General features: G+C 37.0%; 1 protein-coding gene across 5 annotated transcripts in view; it reads left to right on the forward strand.

The window, feature by feature from the left end:
• Positions 1 to 17,885, forward strand: part of LNX2 (ligand of numb-protein X 2) — a 69,952-nt gene that overhangs the window by 29,396 nt on the left and 22,671 nt on the right. For all 5 annotated transcript variants that reach the window (XM_087814437.1, XM_087814436.1, XM_087814440.1 and 2 more), the window contains one exon: positions 13,729 to 14,245. In XM_087814437.1, coding sequence (XP_087670563.1) covers positions 13,839 to 14,245 — 407 coding nt within the window. In that variant the 5' untranslated portion in view covers positions 13,729 to 13,838. The remainder of the gene's footprint in view (positions 1 to 13,728; positions 14,246 to 17,885) is intronic.

Here is a 17,885-nt window from a genome sequence, read left to right on the forward strand (position 1 = left end):
CCTAGTCATTACTTTAGCTGAAGTTCTCATTGCCATTCCTCTTGACCATTGCAGTGACTTCCTGCTTTGCCCTCCTTCATTATTGCCATACCTTACCTATGCTAAACCTCCTGTCAGAGTGATCTCCCCCGACGCACAGACACACGCACATCATTTCTTGACTCAGAACTCTTTAGTGGCTTAGCCAGTCTGCTAGCCTCCTGTCTGTGCCACAGTCCATCCCTCAGACCCTCTCTCTGTTTGTCCACCCCATGCATGCACTCATATGCGGTGCTTCAGTTCTCCTCAGAACACTCTTTTCACCCATTTTGAGCTCTTCATTGGGATGAGGAGGGTCAAAATAGTATCCTTCAGTCTTAGGGACTTCTTCACGAGTAGAATTCCACAGGCTGGTGAGTCCCTTTCATGTAATACAACTGAGTGGACTTTTTTCCACTTAGGTGTCTGGCCTAATTCTGTACCTCCGCAGTTGTTTATCCTGTGGAGGCATGGAAGGATAGATAGGTCCTGGTCAAATTCACATGCTTGCTGCTTTGGGGTGGTGTTCTCCGAGTGTGTGACTTCTGGACAAATCATTTATGGAGATAGGGAGTTTCCTGTAATAGGAATTTCTGTTTTCTTTGATTCCCTTCCTCTAGAATCTTCTTGGTCTAATCAATCCCCTTTTAACATTTCATGGGCTATGTTACAGAAATCTTTCACTTTTGAGAAAGTTTAATATAGATACTTTTGATTTGGCATATGAAAGAAATGTTAACGCCAAGAGATCACGACGATCTTTATTCTCCACCCACATCATGCTGCCACCATTGAACTGCAGGAGCCCTGCCAGCATGTGCGAACAAGTGATTGCGAACCACAGCCATGAGGGCGTACGGCCTGTAATGATAAATGGCGGTGTAAGGTGCGGACTGAGTAATTATGTTTGGGTTGATCAGGAGGCTGTTCATAGCAGAGGGTTTGCTTGAGCTGACCATTAAATGGATGGGAGTTCGTCAGATCAATAAGGTAGGAAAGGACATTCCAGGCGGAAGGAATAGCATACTGAGGTCAGGAAGCTATAAGTAGTTTGGTGGAGCCAAAGCATGGAATGTGTAGAACTGTGACAATAAATGAAACTAAAGGAGCCAGTTTTGAAGGTTTAAGTGCCAGGTTGAGGAATTTGGTTTTCATTTTGTAGAATCAATTGGAAGCTACAGAAAAGTGTGTATCAGTGGGTTTTAGATGCTAGTGCTGTGAAGGACAGAGAGGAGAGGAACAAGAATGGAAACCTTTGCGTGACTGCCAAACGAGCAAGTCCAACAGGCCTAATCTGAGCATAGTGGTGGGGATGGAGGAGGAGGCATAGGAAACATACTCTGGAGGAGGATCAATAGGGATTTAGTGACTGCGTGTGGGGAACGAGGCAGAAGGTGAGAAAAACAGAAACAAGATTCTCTGGTTCTAGTGATAGGACACTGGAGTAGTATAGAAGTGCCGTTGGAAGTGCAGTAATAGGGCCATTGAGAGGGAAATGATGACATAGCTTTTGAACATAGTGTGAGTCAGATATACTGAAACTAGGACAATTATTTAAGTACTGGGAGAATAAAGTTAAATCTATTCTCATACTGCATGCCAATCAGAATAGAGTGATAATCATTTTTTTAAAAACTACACAAATGAAGAAAATAGAGGCAAATCTTAATCTTTTTTTTATGGAGGAGGGGATACAAGTAGAGGAAGAATTTTTAAATGGGAACATGGATGTATGGGAACATGAAAATTGACGACTTCTTTATGCTAGTAGGCAAACAGGAGGCTTGGGAATAGTATTATAGTAGTATGATAAAGGGCTGTTATCTTAATATATTAAGTTCATATCAATTAAGAAAAACTATAATTCAATAGAAAAAAAAAATGGGACCAAGGATATAGAAGCACTTTATAAGAGAAATAAGGATAATAATTATTTATTTAATTTAGCTATAATCAACAATTCAAATTAAAGAAAAATGAGATGTTCCTTTTGTATTTTCAACTGTCAGACTTATAAATATTGAAAAGAATAAAATTAACCAGGATTAGAACAATTTGGGGAAAGTTAGCATACTTAGACATTACTAGTATGAGTCAAAATTGTGTTCACCATTTGGAGGGCAGTTTAGTATAGTAGTAAATCAAAAGCCTTCCTTTCACTTTGGCCCAACAATTTAACTTTTTCAGAATTTTCCTAAAGGAAATAATTGACAGTTATCATAAGAGTGGTAATATGAGAACGAGAAGAGAGTGGTATAATGTAAGCCAAGAAATGAGAGTTTAAAGGAGAGACGCCAGTGATACTGCAGAGGTAAAATAGCATTTGGAACTGAGAAGTGACTATTGGACTTGACAGTTAGACACTTATGACCACAATAGAACCAGTCTCAGTGGCTGATGGAGATTTCTAACCCTTAGAAATTGAGACTGCAAGCATTGTTTTCTGTTTCAAAAATATTGGAGGTGAAATGGAAGTGGAAGAAATGGTAATAACTGTAGAAGGCTATTTTGTTTTCATTTTTAAAACTGTTGAGACATGAACTTTTTTATGTGTAGGGAAAAATTAGGGAGAGGTTGAAGAAAGATGAAATAAATGACAAAAGTTGCCAAAGGGCTTGGATATTGAGCCCTGATGGAGGAAAAATTAACCTTTAGACAGGAGAGGGAGAGATCTGGTGGAAGAAGAAAGGAATTAAGGATGTGTATATATAGAAATAATAAACTTGTACAGATGGAGGTGAAAAGTGTTTTGTTAAATGGGTGAGGAGGGCTATCATTGCTGATAGTCTCAGTTCCCCTCAGAATACAAATTTCCTCCTTTCTATGTAGCATAATTTCACAAGAATTGTCTTTGCTTTAATTCCTCTCTTCCAGTTCTTTTTTTTTTTTTTTTAATCTTCACTTGAGGATATTTTTTTCCATTGCTTTTCAGAGAGAGTGAAAGGGAGGGAGGGAGGGAAGGAGGAAGAGAGAGAGAGAGAGAGAGAGAAACATTGAAGGGAGAGAGACACATCAATTGGTTGCCTCCTGCACACACCCCGTCCAGGGCCGAGAATTGAGCCTGCAACAGAGGTAGGTGCCCTTGGCCAGAATCAAACCCGAGACCTTTCAGTTTGCGGGCCTATGCTCTAACCACTGAGCCAAACCGTCTAGGGCTCCAGTTCTCTTTTGAACTCTTTCCAGAAAGATTTTGTTCTCACCATTCAACCAAAACTATGTATTAAGGTCACTGGTGAATTCCATGTTGCTAAATCCATGGTTTAATTCTTAGTCCTAATCTTATTTTCCTTGCCTGCAGGATTTGACACAGTTAATCATCCCCTCCTGCTTAAAACACTTTATTTGGTTTCTCCACAACATACTCTTCTAAATTTCTCCCTACCACAATGACCACACCTCCTCAGTTTGGCTCTTCCCTATCCCTCAGACATGGTAATGTTGAAATGTCCCAAGGCTCAGTCTTCAGACCCCTTCTCTTTTCTACTTATACTCATACACTCTCCTTTGGTGATCTAAATGGCTTTCCATACTATCTATACGCTGATGCTTCCTAAATTTGTATCAGCCAGTCCTCTCCCTTGACCTGCACTTGCATATTTAATGCCTATTCGGTGTCTCTGCATGGAGTCTAATAGACATTTCAAATTTAACATGTTCAAACTTGAGTATGATCATTCAACCTACTCTCTTACAGACTTTTGCATCTCGATTATGTTAATTTTATCTTTCCAGTTGAGACCGAAAACCTTGGAGTCATAACTGACTTCTTCCCCCACCATCAACCGATGCACACCTTTTATTTGTCAGCAAATCATAGTGGTCTGCCTTCAAAATATATCCAGAATTGAGTCACTTGTTACTGTCACAGCTATGTTCACCCTGGTTCAATCTACCACCATCACCTCTTGCTCAAAATATTTCAGTAGGCTCCTAATTGCTTCTACTTTTGTCCCCTTCAGATTAATCTTAACATAGCAGCCAGAATAATCCTATTAAGATTCTTACTCGGAGTAAAAGCCTAAGTTCTATGAAGCCCAACAAGATTTAGTTAGCCTCAGTTACCATTCTGATCTGTCCTTTCCACTATGTTTATTTCATCAACACTAGCCTCTTACTACTGATTGAATACACCAGTCATATTTTTACCTCAGGGCCTTTATACTTATTTCATTTGTCTGTAACGAACATTTTTACATCAGATACCTGTGCGGCTTTCTAGTTACTTCCTTTTGGTTTTAACTCAAGTGCCACCTTCACAGTCAGTTTTTCTCTAATCACCCTATTTAAAAAGCTATCCTTCTGCCAGTACTCTGTCTTCCCTTTCTTGCTTTCTCTTCCTTTGTAGCACATCTCACCATCTAAACTACTACCTATTTCATTTTGTTTTCTTGTATATTATCTATCGTCTGGAGGCTCCGACCCACACGAGGGCAGGGATTTTTATCTTTGTTCAGTGCTGAACTCCTAGCTCTAGAACAGTGTCTGGCACATAGGAGATTCTCAACAGTCTGCATGGATGGATGGATGGATGGATGGATGGATGGATGGATGGATGGATGGATGGATGGATGGACGGACAGGAGGGAGGATTAGAGGATGAATAGGAGATCAGGTTTGAAGGTTAGGAAGAATAATAGTTTGATTTTGAATATATTTTGTTTGTAAAAGTTTCCTAGTGGAGATGTCAAAAAGGCAGGTTGTAACTACGTAACATATAAAACCTGGGATTTTGTTTGAATCAATCAGTTTCTGCAATATGGGAAACTAATAAAATTTGGAGTGTATTGTTAACCATCCTAATGATTTAGTAGTACAGCCTCTTTATATTTCTGACTTTCGGTACAGAATTTTATTTCCAATTATGTAACACTAGGCATTTATATTTTGAAGGGCTATTTTATTTGTGTTACCTGAATCTGGGTGATGAGTTACAGTATAGTGAGGATTTTCTTTTAATTTTTACCCAGTATTAGAACTATATGTAACTCAAACAGCTCATTTTAATAAATTAGAAGGACCTCTGGCAACACATGAGAATCATTCTGGATAAATACCAAGGCTTCCAAGGCTGTGGTTCCTTCCCATGATGCTAATATCTGTTTAGACTAATCTTGAGAAAGCAGAGTTATGGCCCACTCATTGATGATCTTTTTGAAGCCTGGCCCAAAGTCATTCTTGATCTGGTAATTTTTATGTATACTAAGCTACAACTGGAACAAACTGAGCATCTTAATACATGTTGTTTTAATTATTGATATCACTGATTAGCTTGGAAAGCTGCAGCATTTAAATTTCCTATATCTTGCCCAAAGTTAAGATAATGAAGTCTGTGAAATCTTAATTATTAGCAATACCACCACCATAAAGCCATCCTGACTGTAGGTTCTACCCTATTTATTTTATTGCATAGGTTTGATCACAGAATAGCAATGTCCTGCTGATATCTTTGCATTTATTGAGGGAAATAAGATTGGAAAGTTTGTTCTTTTTCTGTAGCTTTAGGGTTTTTATGGAAAAATATAAGATCGACTCTGAAGAAAAATCTGCCATCGAAAACCATCTATTTATACTACTAACAATTACTGTGCTTTCCTCAAAGAAAGAAAAAGCAAACCAGCTAACTGTATTAGTCCTTTAGAATGAGGTGTCAGCATCTTCTAAATAGCATCTTATCTGGGAACCAGGAAAGTTATTTTTGTCACAGCTTTGTAATATCTTACGTCATACTACCGTAATAAAAATTCAGAAATGTTCAGTTTTATATCTAGCACTATTCTCTTCTACATACACTTGTCTGCGAAAATAGAAAATTTCAGGTCAGGATATTTAGAGTATCCAGTACTTTGGAGATCAAACAAACAAAAACAAAAAAGATGCTCCCAAAAATCCCTCCTGATAAGCTTTGGATTTAGATCATTTTTATAGTAATCACAATACTGGATAATAGTAAAGGAAAAATGTTCTGGTTTTGGCGGGGAAGAATCACAGAATTTGGGATCTGTAAGTAACTTTAGAGTTGATCTAATTTGCTCCACTAATATATGGGTTAAGACAGTGGAAGACTAGAGAGGTGAAGTGCTGGGCTGCGTGGCCGGGCTGTTAGTCTCAGAGCTGAGAATCTCACCCAGGCCTCCCGAGAGCAGTCTAGAGGGAGGAGCTTGGGCCCTCCCACTTGTCTGTCCGTATCTCCATCATCCTTTACAAGCATGAATCTAGTCATGAGTTTATATTATGAGGCTTTGTGGCTTGTAAAAGGTTTCTCTGGCAGTGTAACATTTTTAGCTTCACAGTAATCCATTTCTCGTTTGCACAGGAGTAAGTTGAGGTTTATAGGCCACATTATGATGTAAGGTTGTTAGTGAGTGGCAGAGGCAGATTTTGAACCTAGGTTTCTAGCTACTCAGTGCTTTTTGATTCCCTTTACTCCCTGGGATAATTAAGAGTTAGTAGAGGAATTGTGACCCACAATTGCAGAAATTGGAGATTGAAAATAAGAATTTATCAATCACTGTAAAACAGGTGTTTTCTAAACTTACTGTGCAAGAGGTTAAACAGCCCAGCCGCGCGTGGCTCAGCGGTCGAGCATCGACCTAGGATCTAGGAGATCAAAGTTCGATTCCCGGTCAGGGCACATGCCTGACTGGGCTCAGTCCCCAGTGCCAGGCATGCAGGAGGCAGCCGATCAACGACGACTCTCATCATTGATGTTTCTCTCTCTCTCCCTCTCCCTTCCTTTCTCTGAAATCAATAAAGATATATTTTTTTAAAAAAGTTAAACATTCAAAAGACTTCATCCTTTAGACATGATAGATTCTTTAATGAATTAAAACAGAACCCTTGTCTTTGAATGTAATATAAAGAAGTATTTAAATTATATCCAGCAGATAAATATCACATGCAATAAAACCAAACCAATGAAAATTATAGTTCCCCTCACCACTCATGTTGCATCTTTCACGTATTGTGCAACACATATGAATATGTAACATTCTCTAAGATCTTAAAATTACCCCAACTAAGGTAGCTGGTGAGGAATGCTGCCGAGAGGAGCCCTCATGCTGTAGGAATGTCTTTCCTGAAATAAGGTTGTTTCAACAGAGGTCTTTTCTTGGCAGAAGTACGGCTGAATAGTTAGCCAAATAGAAATGTTTAGCATTCCATACGGTATATTTCCTTTTTGAAATAGTTTTATATCAGCTCTGTTTTTAAATTACTCCTAATTAACAATGTAATATAACTTTAAAAAATGTAACGCCAGTATAATTATCTCAGCCTGCAGGAATTGGGCAGTTTAGTCTTTGCCTTTATCTTTCTGTGTTAAAAAAAGTTTTTCATCATAGTTTTGTGGTTCAAAGTTAGAAAAACTAAAGGTAGAAGGACATTTGAAATTTGTAAATTCTCTACTAGCCACAATTTAACCTCCTTTTTAATATAATATTTAAGAAATTATTAAAGTTATCAAAAAGAATACCTAACAGATGTTGGGACTAACAGGTAACTATGAAACAGCAGTATTTTATTGTATATAAAAATATAGAGTTATAAGTATTGTAGAGCTAGATTTAAACTGTATGTGTCTGTGGGGGGGGGGGGTCAATTACTATTTAAGCACAGCTGATAGTTTATAGGCAGATAGCTAAGGCACCAGAATATATATAACATACTAGCACGTAGTAGCCAGTGGGTAAACATGTGGTGAATGAAAGAATGGGTTCTGTAGCCACCTAGTTACCCAGCTAGTATAGAACTTGGAGCCTTAGTCTCAGTTTCTAGCCTTTTTTGCTTAACTTACCAGTTTCCTAGGTTATTTTCCCCCCTAGGTTATTAAGTAGGGTATATCTAACTACAAGTAGCATCTTAAGAATTTTAAAATGGCTTTCAAATATTTTCACTTGCTAAAATGGGGCAGGAGATAAATAGCTAAGTGTGCTCAAGTATAATTTTATGTAGAGAATTATAAATTATAAATATGGAATTACTGGAAACTGATATTTGATAGTTTTCCTAGTGATATGTAATAGGAAAAAGTTTTGATTAATTTAAGAACAGAATTTCTATAAGGCTCTCTATTATAAGGTAAATATTTCTCTACAACTAAATATCCAGACATGCTTCTTCCAGTAGGAAAAGACTCTGAGGGGAGAACTTTATTCCAGGAAAGACAAACTCCTCTAGTGTGGTCTCATCTCAACCGTTGCCTTTTTCAGTTTTGTCTCTTTTAAAGTAGTGGTGGTGATTTCGTTATTTCTTTGTGCTCTGTACCAGTTGCTCTCGAAGGGTGACTCAGGACCCCCATTCTCCTTCATTGGGTCCACAAGGTCCAAACTGTTTTCCTAAGGTGTTGTCTGCCCTTTTTACTCTCATTCTCTCATGAGTAGAGTTTTTTAGAAGATACCTGACATGTGATCTCAAAACTAATTGAAAAGGAAAACAGATTTGAGAGCTCAGATTTGCAAATGTAAAACAATGCCTCTCTTCTCACTATATTTTTTATTTTGAAAAATAGTTATTTTTCATAAAAATGTGAACATGGGTTTATTGTTTATTAACAAATGAATATTTAAACATTTCACTAATTAAATAAATTGCTTTGTCATTTCAAAGATGTAATGGACTAATTCAGCATGCAACCTTTTATTTTTTTTAAATTTATCTTTATTGTTGAAAGTATTACAGATGTCCCTTTTTTTCCCCTCCATTGATCCCATGTCCACCCCATCTCCAGGCCTTCCCCATACTATTGTCTGTGTCCATGGGTTATTCATTTATGCATATAAGTTCTTTGATTAATCTCTCCCCACCCCCTTCCCCACCCCCACCCTCCCTCGGAGATCCCTCAGTCTGTTCCATGCTTCTATGTCTCTGGATCTATTTTGTTCGTCAGTTTATTTTGTTCATTGTATTTCCCATATGAGTGGGATCGTGTGATACTTGTCTTTCTCTGACTGGCTTATTTCCCTTAGCGTATGCAACCTTTTAGAACTGGCTTTTTCACTCAGCATAATTCTCTGGAGAGTCATTCATGCAGGTTTTTATGTGTATCCATAGTTTGTTCCTTTTTATTGCTGAGTAGTATTCCACAGTATGGATGTATCATAGTTTTTAAAAACATTTCACCTGTTGAAGGACATCTGAGTTGTTTTGAGTTTTGTCATTACAAATATAGCTGTACAGGTTTTAGACCATAAATTTTCATTTCTCTGGGATAAATACTCAGGAATTTGGTTGCTGAATTGTGTTGTAGTTGCATGTTAGTTTTTTTAAGAAACTGCCAAGCTTGTCCAGAGTAGATAAAGGAATCCTTAGATGTAAAGTTTGACAGCCACTGCTTTATGCAAAGGCAGCTATCAAAGCTGATATGAACATAATGTGATACAATTTTCTTGTGCTGATTTCATCAAATATTTTTTTCTCAGACTTTTGAAGATTAAAGGGAGTCATATGTTATTCTTTGTAATCATAGGCAGGGTCCAATATGTTGACTGCTTTGCAGTGCCACAAATAAATGTGCTTCGTTTTCTCTTGTATATTTATACAGGGTGGCTTATATATTTATACAGGGTGGGACAAAAGTAGGTTTACAGTCATTTGTATGGAAAATGAACCTGAGAACAATTTTTTTTAGTGCATAATATGTGCCAAGAACTGGGAATAGAATAGATAAGATAGACACTGTTATCTTTACCCTAAAAGAGATGAAAAGATAGTAAGGAAGCATGCAAATGTTGTAGTTGCTGAAATGCAGGTATGTGTAAAGACCAGCAGGAGACTAAGATAAGAGAGGTGGACCCAAGAGTAGGAAGGAGGCAGATAGTGTTAGACAGAAGAGGTAGAAATTGTACTAAGACTTAAGGAGTGAGTAGGAATTTATCAGGAAGAGCACAAGAGGAGAGGGTATTCTTAGACTCTTGGCATTGAGAAATCAAAGGATGTTTCCCATCTAACCATACTTTGGTAGCAATAATTTGCTAATCTTTTTTCCTGAGCCAGATCTCCTAAGTTAGGGCCAGTGAGGACTCTTTCAATCTGAATCAAACATGACATCAAGAGAAATAATCGAATAATATATAGTTTTGGAGTGGGCAAATTAATTGTGAAAACCATAATTCTTTCTGAGAGCCTTTATGATGTACTCAGGTATTCTTACACCATACTCCAGGAAGAGCAAGCATGTTAATCATAACTGGAGTTAGGTAGTAAATCATGTCTTATAACTCCCTTTCCATTGCACTGGCTTTATTTCAAGATATTATTTAAAATGTATTGTAATGTTCCCAGCCAATTTATTAGTTTCCATGTCTTTACTATTCCTGGGATATTAGCTAAACAGATAATGTAGTTTGTAAAGATACATATTGTGCTACATTTTATATTTTGGAAACTGTTTAAGACTATTATTTACTTGTATTTTAATATTTCTAATTGTGTGCATAGAATATCTGAAATCAAAATTAAATAAACATGGGCATATCCTTCTATTTACACAGATGTATTTCTGGTCACTTAAACTTACCAAGAGTGAGCAAGCATATTGTCACCCACTTGGTCATTCAACATTTATTGAACTTCTCCCCTGTGGCATGTCCAGCTCTTAAAGAGGGACTCAAGTGGAGGACTACACAGTGTGAGAAATAGTGTAAGGTGTTATGACTTGCACACAAAGTGGAAATAAAGTCATCTGCCTGGATGGGGAATAGGATGTGGGACTGAGGATTGGAAAACCAGGGACAGGCTACTTTTGTCCTTAACAAAACTCACACTCCAAGGCTTTCATGGAATACCTTACCTCATTCCTATAATTACATAATTTACTATTCTGCTATTTTGAAGCAAGAAAGGACTGGATTTATCTTCCTTTTCTCTTACCAAGTAATTATAAGTTGTATTGCTTGGGGCAAATCAAAATCTGTCTAAACTTTTGTTTCTTTATAGTAACAGTAATAATAGCTAACACTTATATAGCACCTATTATATGTCAGGCACGGTACGCACACACACACATTTATTATTACTCCTATTTCACAGATGAGAAGGAAACAAATTAAGTAAGGTCACAAAGCTAGTAAGTGACAGAGGGAGGATTTGAATCCTTGCAGACTGACTGAGCCACTAGGATATGCTCTTAACTATTTATGCTATATGGTCTTGCAAGTCCTCAATCCATATTTATATGCACATGTTAGTGATCTACCCATGATAATTTTTCATTTAATGTTTGTTTTGGAGTAACAGGCATTTCAGGGCTGGAGATCATGCAGTTGTCATTTGGTATTTTAAATGGGAACATGTTCTTTTTCCTCTTGGAAAGATTTTGTGATAAAATGAAAATAATCAAAGAACTAAGTTATTTAGAGATTTAGAAAACAGCTAAAACATAATAGTCTTAAGAGAAATACTTTCTTAGTTATTATGTGGAGGCTAGAATTGCAGTATATTTTCTTGAGGAAAAGAAAAATTAGAATAACCACTGTCACAAACAAAGAAGAGCAAAGGATATATGACTTTTCTTGCTAATTGAGTAGAAAGCAAGCGTCTGTAAACTTCTGTGTTAAATACCTGGGTTGAAGCAGCAGTCTGCCTGAGATAAATGATATTTCTGTCCTTAATCTCACATACCTTGCACTGATGTTTGAAAAGTTAACAATACTCAGACAGTAAGGAAGAATCCCCATGAGTTACAAAATACAAGGAGTGTCTGCTCTCTTAATGTTGGCACTGGTAGGAGTCTAGATCACAGGCTGCTCTTATTGTCATTATATTAAGTAGTTTTTTAAAACACACAATTTATCTGACGTCAGCAATCCCATCTGAATCCTGTCCCATCCCATCATAATTCACGGTAGTTCTTGCTAAATCTGTTAAAATATTAATGTTGTTTTTCTAGTAAATATGCCAAGTAAATAAAATAGAAAATACATGTGATTGGAGGAGAATTTTAATATTGAAACAAGTGCTAGTGGCATGACCATGGTGTCCTATTTTTCTGTCCTTGGTTCAGGGACACTGAATCAGAATTACTCTGCCCCAAGTACATTTTCTTTGCCTTGGAGGTCGTAGGTCGTGATCTGCTCCATGTTCCCTGGATATACTTGCACTCTCATTCGCCTGTGACTTAGCATTGAGGTGCCTTTGTCCATTTTTCTCTCGGGTTAATCCTTCCTGTCACAACTCAGCAGTCCATATTTTTTCCCCTTTTGAAAGTATTTCCGGCCACAAAGCCAAACTGAGTTAGGTGCCAGTTCTCCTCCCCTTTCTCTGTATCCCCATAGCATCCTGTACATAACTTTCTCAGAGTACTTATTACATTGCATTTTAATAATGGGTTTGCTTAACTATCCTGTCCCTACTTCCCTACCCTTGTTCAGTGTTTGGCACATACTAGACACTGTAAATATTTACAGAAGAGTGAACAGAGACAGCTGCTGCCTTTAGAGTTTACTTTTTAACCCCCAGTGCTGCAGCAGCAGGAATCTGGAAACCCATATCTGAGGGGAGCATTCCTCGCTAGGCCTGCACTAAACTAGGGTAGGCTGTTTTAAGAGTCTTGTGTTGGAAAGGATACGTGTGTGTGCGCGCACACACTCTGCTGCTGCTCTGAGCAAGCCGAACAAATGGAAGCGTGGAATAATATGAGATGGAATTGAGATTTATAACATGTCTGTTTAATTGAATTACAGAAGGTTTTTTTCTTTTAAAGCAGTTAAATAGTGTCATATTTTATGAAGTTTGCACAGACGTTTATATATGCTATGCAGATTTATTTTTGTATAATTTGTGTTACATATAGAGAGAATATTCAAATCATACATATTTTGAAATTCATTTCTCCCCAAACATAGTGTAGAGCAAAGATCATTTTTTAAACATATACTGAATTATCCTGGAAACTACATTTTCAAAGATGCAATCTTTGGTTTAGCCTTATAAATGCATAAAATCAGTCAGAAGCAAAGAACCATGACCGGGATTGCCAGTGCAAATGTATTATATAGTATACCTCAAATTACATTATCAGCATACTGTGTATATTAATTGGCTTTAAAGCAATCATTGAACAGTAAAGTATTTGAAGATTTCAGTTAGTAAAACAAATTGATTGTTTCTTATGTCACATCATATATTATATGACATCTTTGCTTTTTTTTTAATCCTCACCTGAGGATATTTTTTCCGTTGCTTTTCAGAGAGAGAGAAACATTGATGTGAGAGAGACACATCGATTGGTTGCCTCCCGCACATGCCCCCACCAGGGCCGGATCGAGCCTGCAGCTGAGGTACGTGCCCTTGGTCAGAATCGAACCTGGGACCCTGTAGTCTGTGGGCCAACGCTCTGACCACTGAGCCAAACCAACTAGGGCTGGCATCTTTGCTTTTAATCATAATTTCTTTTCCACTGAGAACTTGGCAGTGTAACTTATTCTTAGCCAACTAGCAAATTAATTTCATTTTTATGTTTTATGACTAATTTGTTACCTGTTCTAAATTTTGTGATTTCTTTTTTAATTTTTAAATTCTTTTACTATTTTTGAAATTTTATTTTATAATATTTTTTAATTACAGTTGACATTCTACTTTGCCATCTTTTCTATAAGTCCAACATGACCTAAATAGTTTACTAAAAAAGAAGTTAACTGGTAATATTATATTAATACTTTTAGCTTCTCTTGATGGATATTAATTTTTTTTTTTTGGTTTGGTTTGTTTATCTAGAAACCCTTGGTTTTAGTCAAATACATCACGTCTATTAAAGGAAACCATACCTGAAGTGGAAGTGGAAATCTAATGTATGAAGATATAAAAACTGCTTTAGTTGATTCAAAATGGGAACGACAAGTGATGAGATGGTATCTGTGGAACACACCTCCTCCTCCTCCTTCAATCCTCTGTGTTTTGAATGTGGTCAGCAGCACTGGACAAGAGAAAATCACTTGTATAATTACCAGAATGAAGTGGATGACGACCTGGTCTGCCATATTTGCCTTCAGCCCCTATTGCAGCCACTAGATACCCCCTGTGGACACACATTCTGCTGCAAGTGCCTCAGAAATTTCTTACAAGAGAAAGATTTCTGTCCATTGGACCGCAAAAGACTTCACTTTAAGTTGTGTAAGAAGTCTAGTATTCTAGTTCATAAACTTCTGGACAAATTATTAGTATTCTGTCCATTTTCTTCAGTGTGCCAAGATGTAATGCAGCGCTGTGATCTGGAGGCACATCTTAAAAACAGGTAAGTAAAAAATATGAAAGAAAGAGAACTGACTCTAAGTTTTATAGAAAGGTTGTTGAAACAAAAACTTGACTAAAAAATACCAAGGCATCAATAAGTAAATGGACAAATAGAATACAAGAGACACAATAAATAAACAAGTTGTGTGGAACAGTATGTAACATTAGTACTTATCAAAAACATGAATATAAAAACTACAGTGAGGAGGTACCATTTTATACCTATTAATATTTTTGCTGGTGAAATATGAGACTCTTAAAAAGCTTACAATTTAACAGTATAGTAAAAAAGTATGTACAGCCCGGGCGGGCGTGGCTCAGCGGTTGAGCGTCTACCTGGGATCCAGGCAATCGAGGTTCGATTCCCGGTCAGGGCACATGCCCAGGTTGCGGGCTCGATCAATGACTCTCTCATCATTGATGTTTCTATCTCTCCCTGTCCCTCTCCTTTCCTCTCTCTGAAATCAATAAAGATATATTAAAAAAAAAAAAAAAAAGTGTGTACAATATAGAAAAAATCTTTAAAGAAGTCTTTTTCTATGCTGAGACCTTTCCTAGGCCATCGAATGGTGGTGTGTGTTTGTTTTTTGTTATCCTCACTCGAGGATATTTGTCCATTGATTTTTAGAGAGAGTAGAAGGGAGGAAGGGATGGGGGCGGCAGAGAGAAAAAAAGATACATGGATGTGAGAGAGACACATTGATTGGTTGCCTCCTGCACATGCTCTGACTGGGGCCAGGGATGAACCTGCAACCCAGGTACGTGTCCTTGACTGGGAATCGAACTCGAGACCCTTCAGAGCACAGACCAACACTCTATCCACTAAGCCATACCAGCCAGGGCTCATCGAATGGTTTTGAAGCCTTTACGGGTCAGGGTAGGCTGAGGCAAGATTGCTTTTTTAAATTCACGTTTTAGCTTGGAGGAAAGTTTGAGTCTGGCACATTTTTACCAGCATTATTTTCTCATATATAATGTAAAAAGAAGATATACGTATTTGCAAATCATGTATCTGATAAGAGTCTAGTATTCAGAATATATACAGAATTCTTAAATTAATAAAAAGCCAAGTCATTCAATTTTTAGGTGGTTGTTGTTTTTTTTGTTAATCCTCAGATGAGGATATTTTTTCAATTGATTTTTAGAGAGTATAAAGGTGGGGGAGGGGGGAGAGAGAGAGCAAAAAGCATCGATGTGAGAAAGACACATTGATTGGTTGCCTCCTGCATGTACCCTGACCTGGGCTGAGACTTGAATCTGCAACCCAGTTACATGCCCTTGACTGGGAATTGAACCCATGACCCTTAGGTGCTTGGGCCAACACTCTAACCACTGAGCAACACCAGCCAGGGCTCAAGTCATTCACTTTTAAGTGGGCAAAGGATTTGAATAGGTATTTCTCCAAAGATGATATTTGAATGTCCAAGAAGCACATGAACAGATGCGCAAAATTATTAGTCCATTTTTATAATGCATTGTTGTGTTTTTGTCAGTTGTAAGCATTCTATGTATATTCTTGTTATAGACCCTTATTACATACATGATTTGCAAATATTTTCTCTCATTCTGTCTATTGTCTTTTCACTCTCCTATGCCCTTTTAAGGACAAACAAGTTTAATTTTTATGAAGTTCAACGTATTTTTTTCTTTGTTTGCTTTTGTTTTTGGTGGCACATCTAAGAAACCATTGCCTACTCCAAAGTCACGAAGATTTACACCTGTGTTTTTTTCTATGACTTTTATAGTTTTAGCTCTTACATTTTGGTCTTTGATACATTTTTAATTAATTGTGACTGGAGAACATGCTATGTATGACTCAGTTCTTTCCATTTTATTATGGCCTAGCACATGGTCTGCCCTGGAAAATGATTCATGTATGCTACAGAAGAATGTGGATTCCACTCTTGATGGGTGGAGTATTCTATAGATGTCTATTACATCTATTGATTTATAATGTTATTAAAGTCTATTCTTGTTTTTATACCTACTTGTTGTATCCATTATTAAAAGCAGGGTATTGAAGTCTTAGACTACTGTTGTTGAATTGTTTATTTTTCCCTTTAATTCTGTAATTTTGCTTCATCTACTTTGAGGGTATGTTGTGGTTATGTTTTTAGTTGTCATAACTTCTTGATAAATTGAACCTTTCATCATTGTAAAATGTTCTTGTCGCTAGAAATAACTTTTGTCTTAAAGTCTATTGTGTCTGAAATTAGTATGCCCACCTACTCTTTTTAACAAAAAGAAAAAAGATTAGTTGCATGGTGTATCTTTGTTTTTCCTTTTAATTTTCACCTATTTGTGTCTTTGAGTCTGAAATGTGTCTCTCGTAGACAGCATATTGTTGGTCATGTTTTCTTTTTAATCTGTTCTGCCAATCACTGACTTTTGATGGGAGTGTTTGTTTATATTTGATGTAATTACTGATAAGGTAAGATTTATGTCTGCCACTTTGCTCTTTGTTTCTATATCTCATTTCTATGTTTCTCTATTCTTCCATTTTTCCCCTCTTTTGTGTTAAATAGATATTTTCTAGTATGCCATTTCAATTCCTTTGTCATTTCTGTTCATATATATACATTTTTTAAAATTGATTCCAGAGAGAAGGAGAGAGAGAGAAAGAGAAACAACAATGTGCAAGGGAAACATCAGTTGGTTGCCTCCCACACCTGCCCTCACTGGGAGTTAAACCCGCCACCTTTTGGTGTACGGGACAATGCTCCAACTGAGCCATAGCAGCCAGGGCCATATATATTTTTTTGAATTGTTTTCTTAGTGGTTGTGCTGGGGATTACAATTAACTTCGTAATTTATGACAATCTAATTCAGATTAATACCAATTTAATTTTACTGGTATACAAAAGCTCATATATAGCTCCATTCCTTCCCCCCCTCTTTTGTGCTGTTACACAAATTACATTTGTATGCATTACATACCTATCAAAACAGAATTATAATTATTACGTTGTGTGGTTGTCTTTTAAACCAAATAGGACAAAAAAAGGGAGCTATAAACAAACAAACAAAAAAAACACTTTTATGCTGTTTTTTATATTTATGTAGTGACCTTTATCAGTGCTCTTTATTTCTTCATATGGATTGAGCTACTGTCTAAAGCCTTTTCGTATCAGCCTGAAAGACTTTAGTATTTCTTGTACAGCAGATCTGATAGCAGCAATCTCTTTGTTTTTTGTTTATCTGGGAATGTCTTCAGTTCTGTTTTTTGAAAGATAGTTTTGCTGGATATAGACTTTATGGTTGAGAGTCTTGTGGGTTCTCCCCACCACCCCCCCCCCAGCAGTTTGAAGATGTCATCCACGGCCTTCTGCTTCTATGGTTTCTGAAGAGAAATCAGCTGTCAATCTTATTAAGGATCACTTCTATGTAATGAAATACTTCTCTCGTGCTTTCAGAATTCTCGTATTTGGGAAGATTTGTGTCATTTTGTGTTCAAATATTCTTTCTGCCCCTTTCTCTCTGACTCCTTGTGGGACTCCCATTATACATATGTAATATTTTTTATAGTGTCCCACAGGTTCTTGAAGCTCTATCCATTTTTTTTTATTCTTTTCTTTCTGTTCCTCAGACTGATAATCTCAATTGACCTAACTTCAAGTTCACCAATTCTTTCTTCTGCCTGT

This window comes from Miniopterus natalensis, chromosome 2, assembly GCF_054644295.1.
Source record: "Miniopterus natalensis isolate mMinNat1 chromosome 2, mMinNat1.hap1, whole genome shotgun sequence".
In the NCBI taxonomy this organism is placed as follows: Eukaryota; Metazoa; Chordata; class Mammalia; order Chiroptera; family Miniopteridae; genus Miniopterus; species Miniopterus natalensis.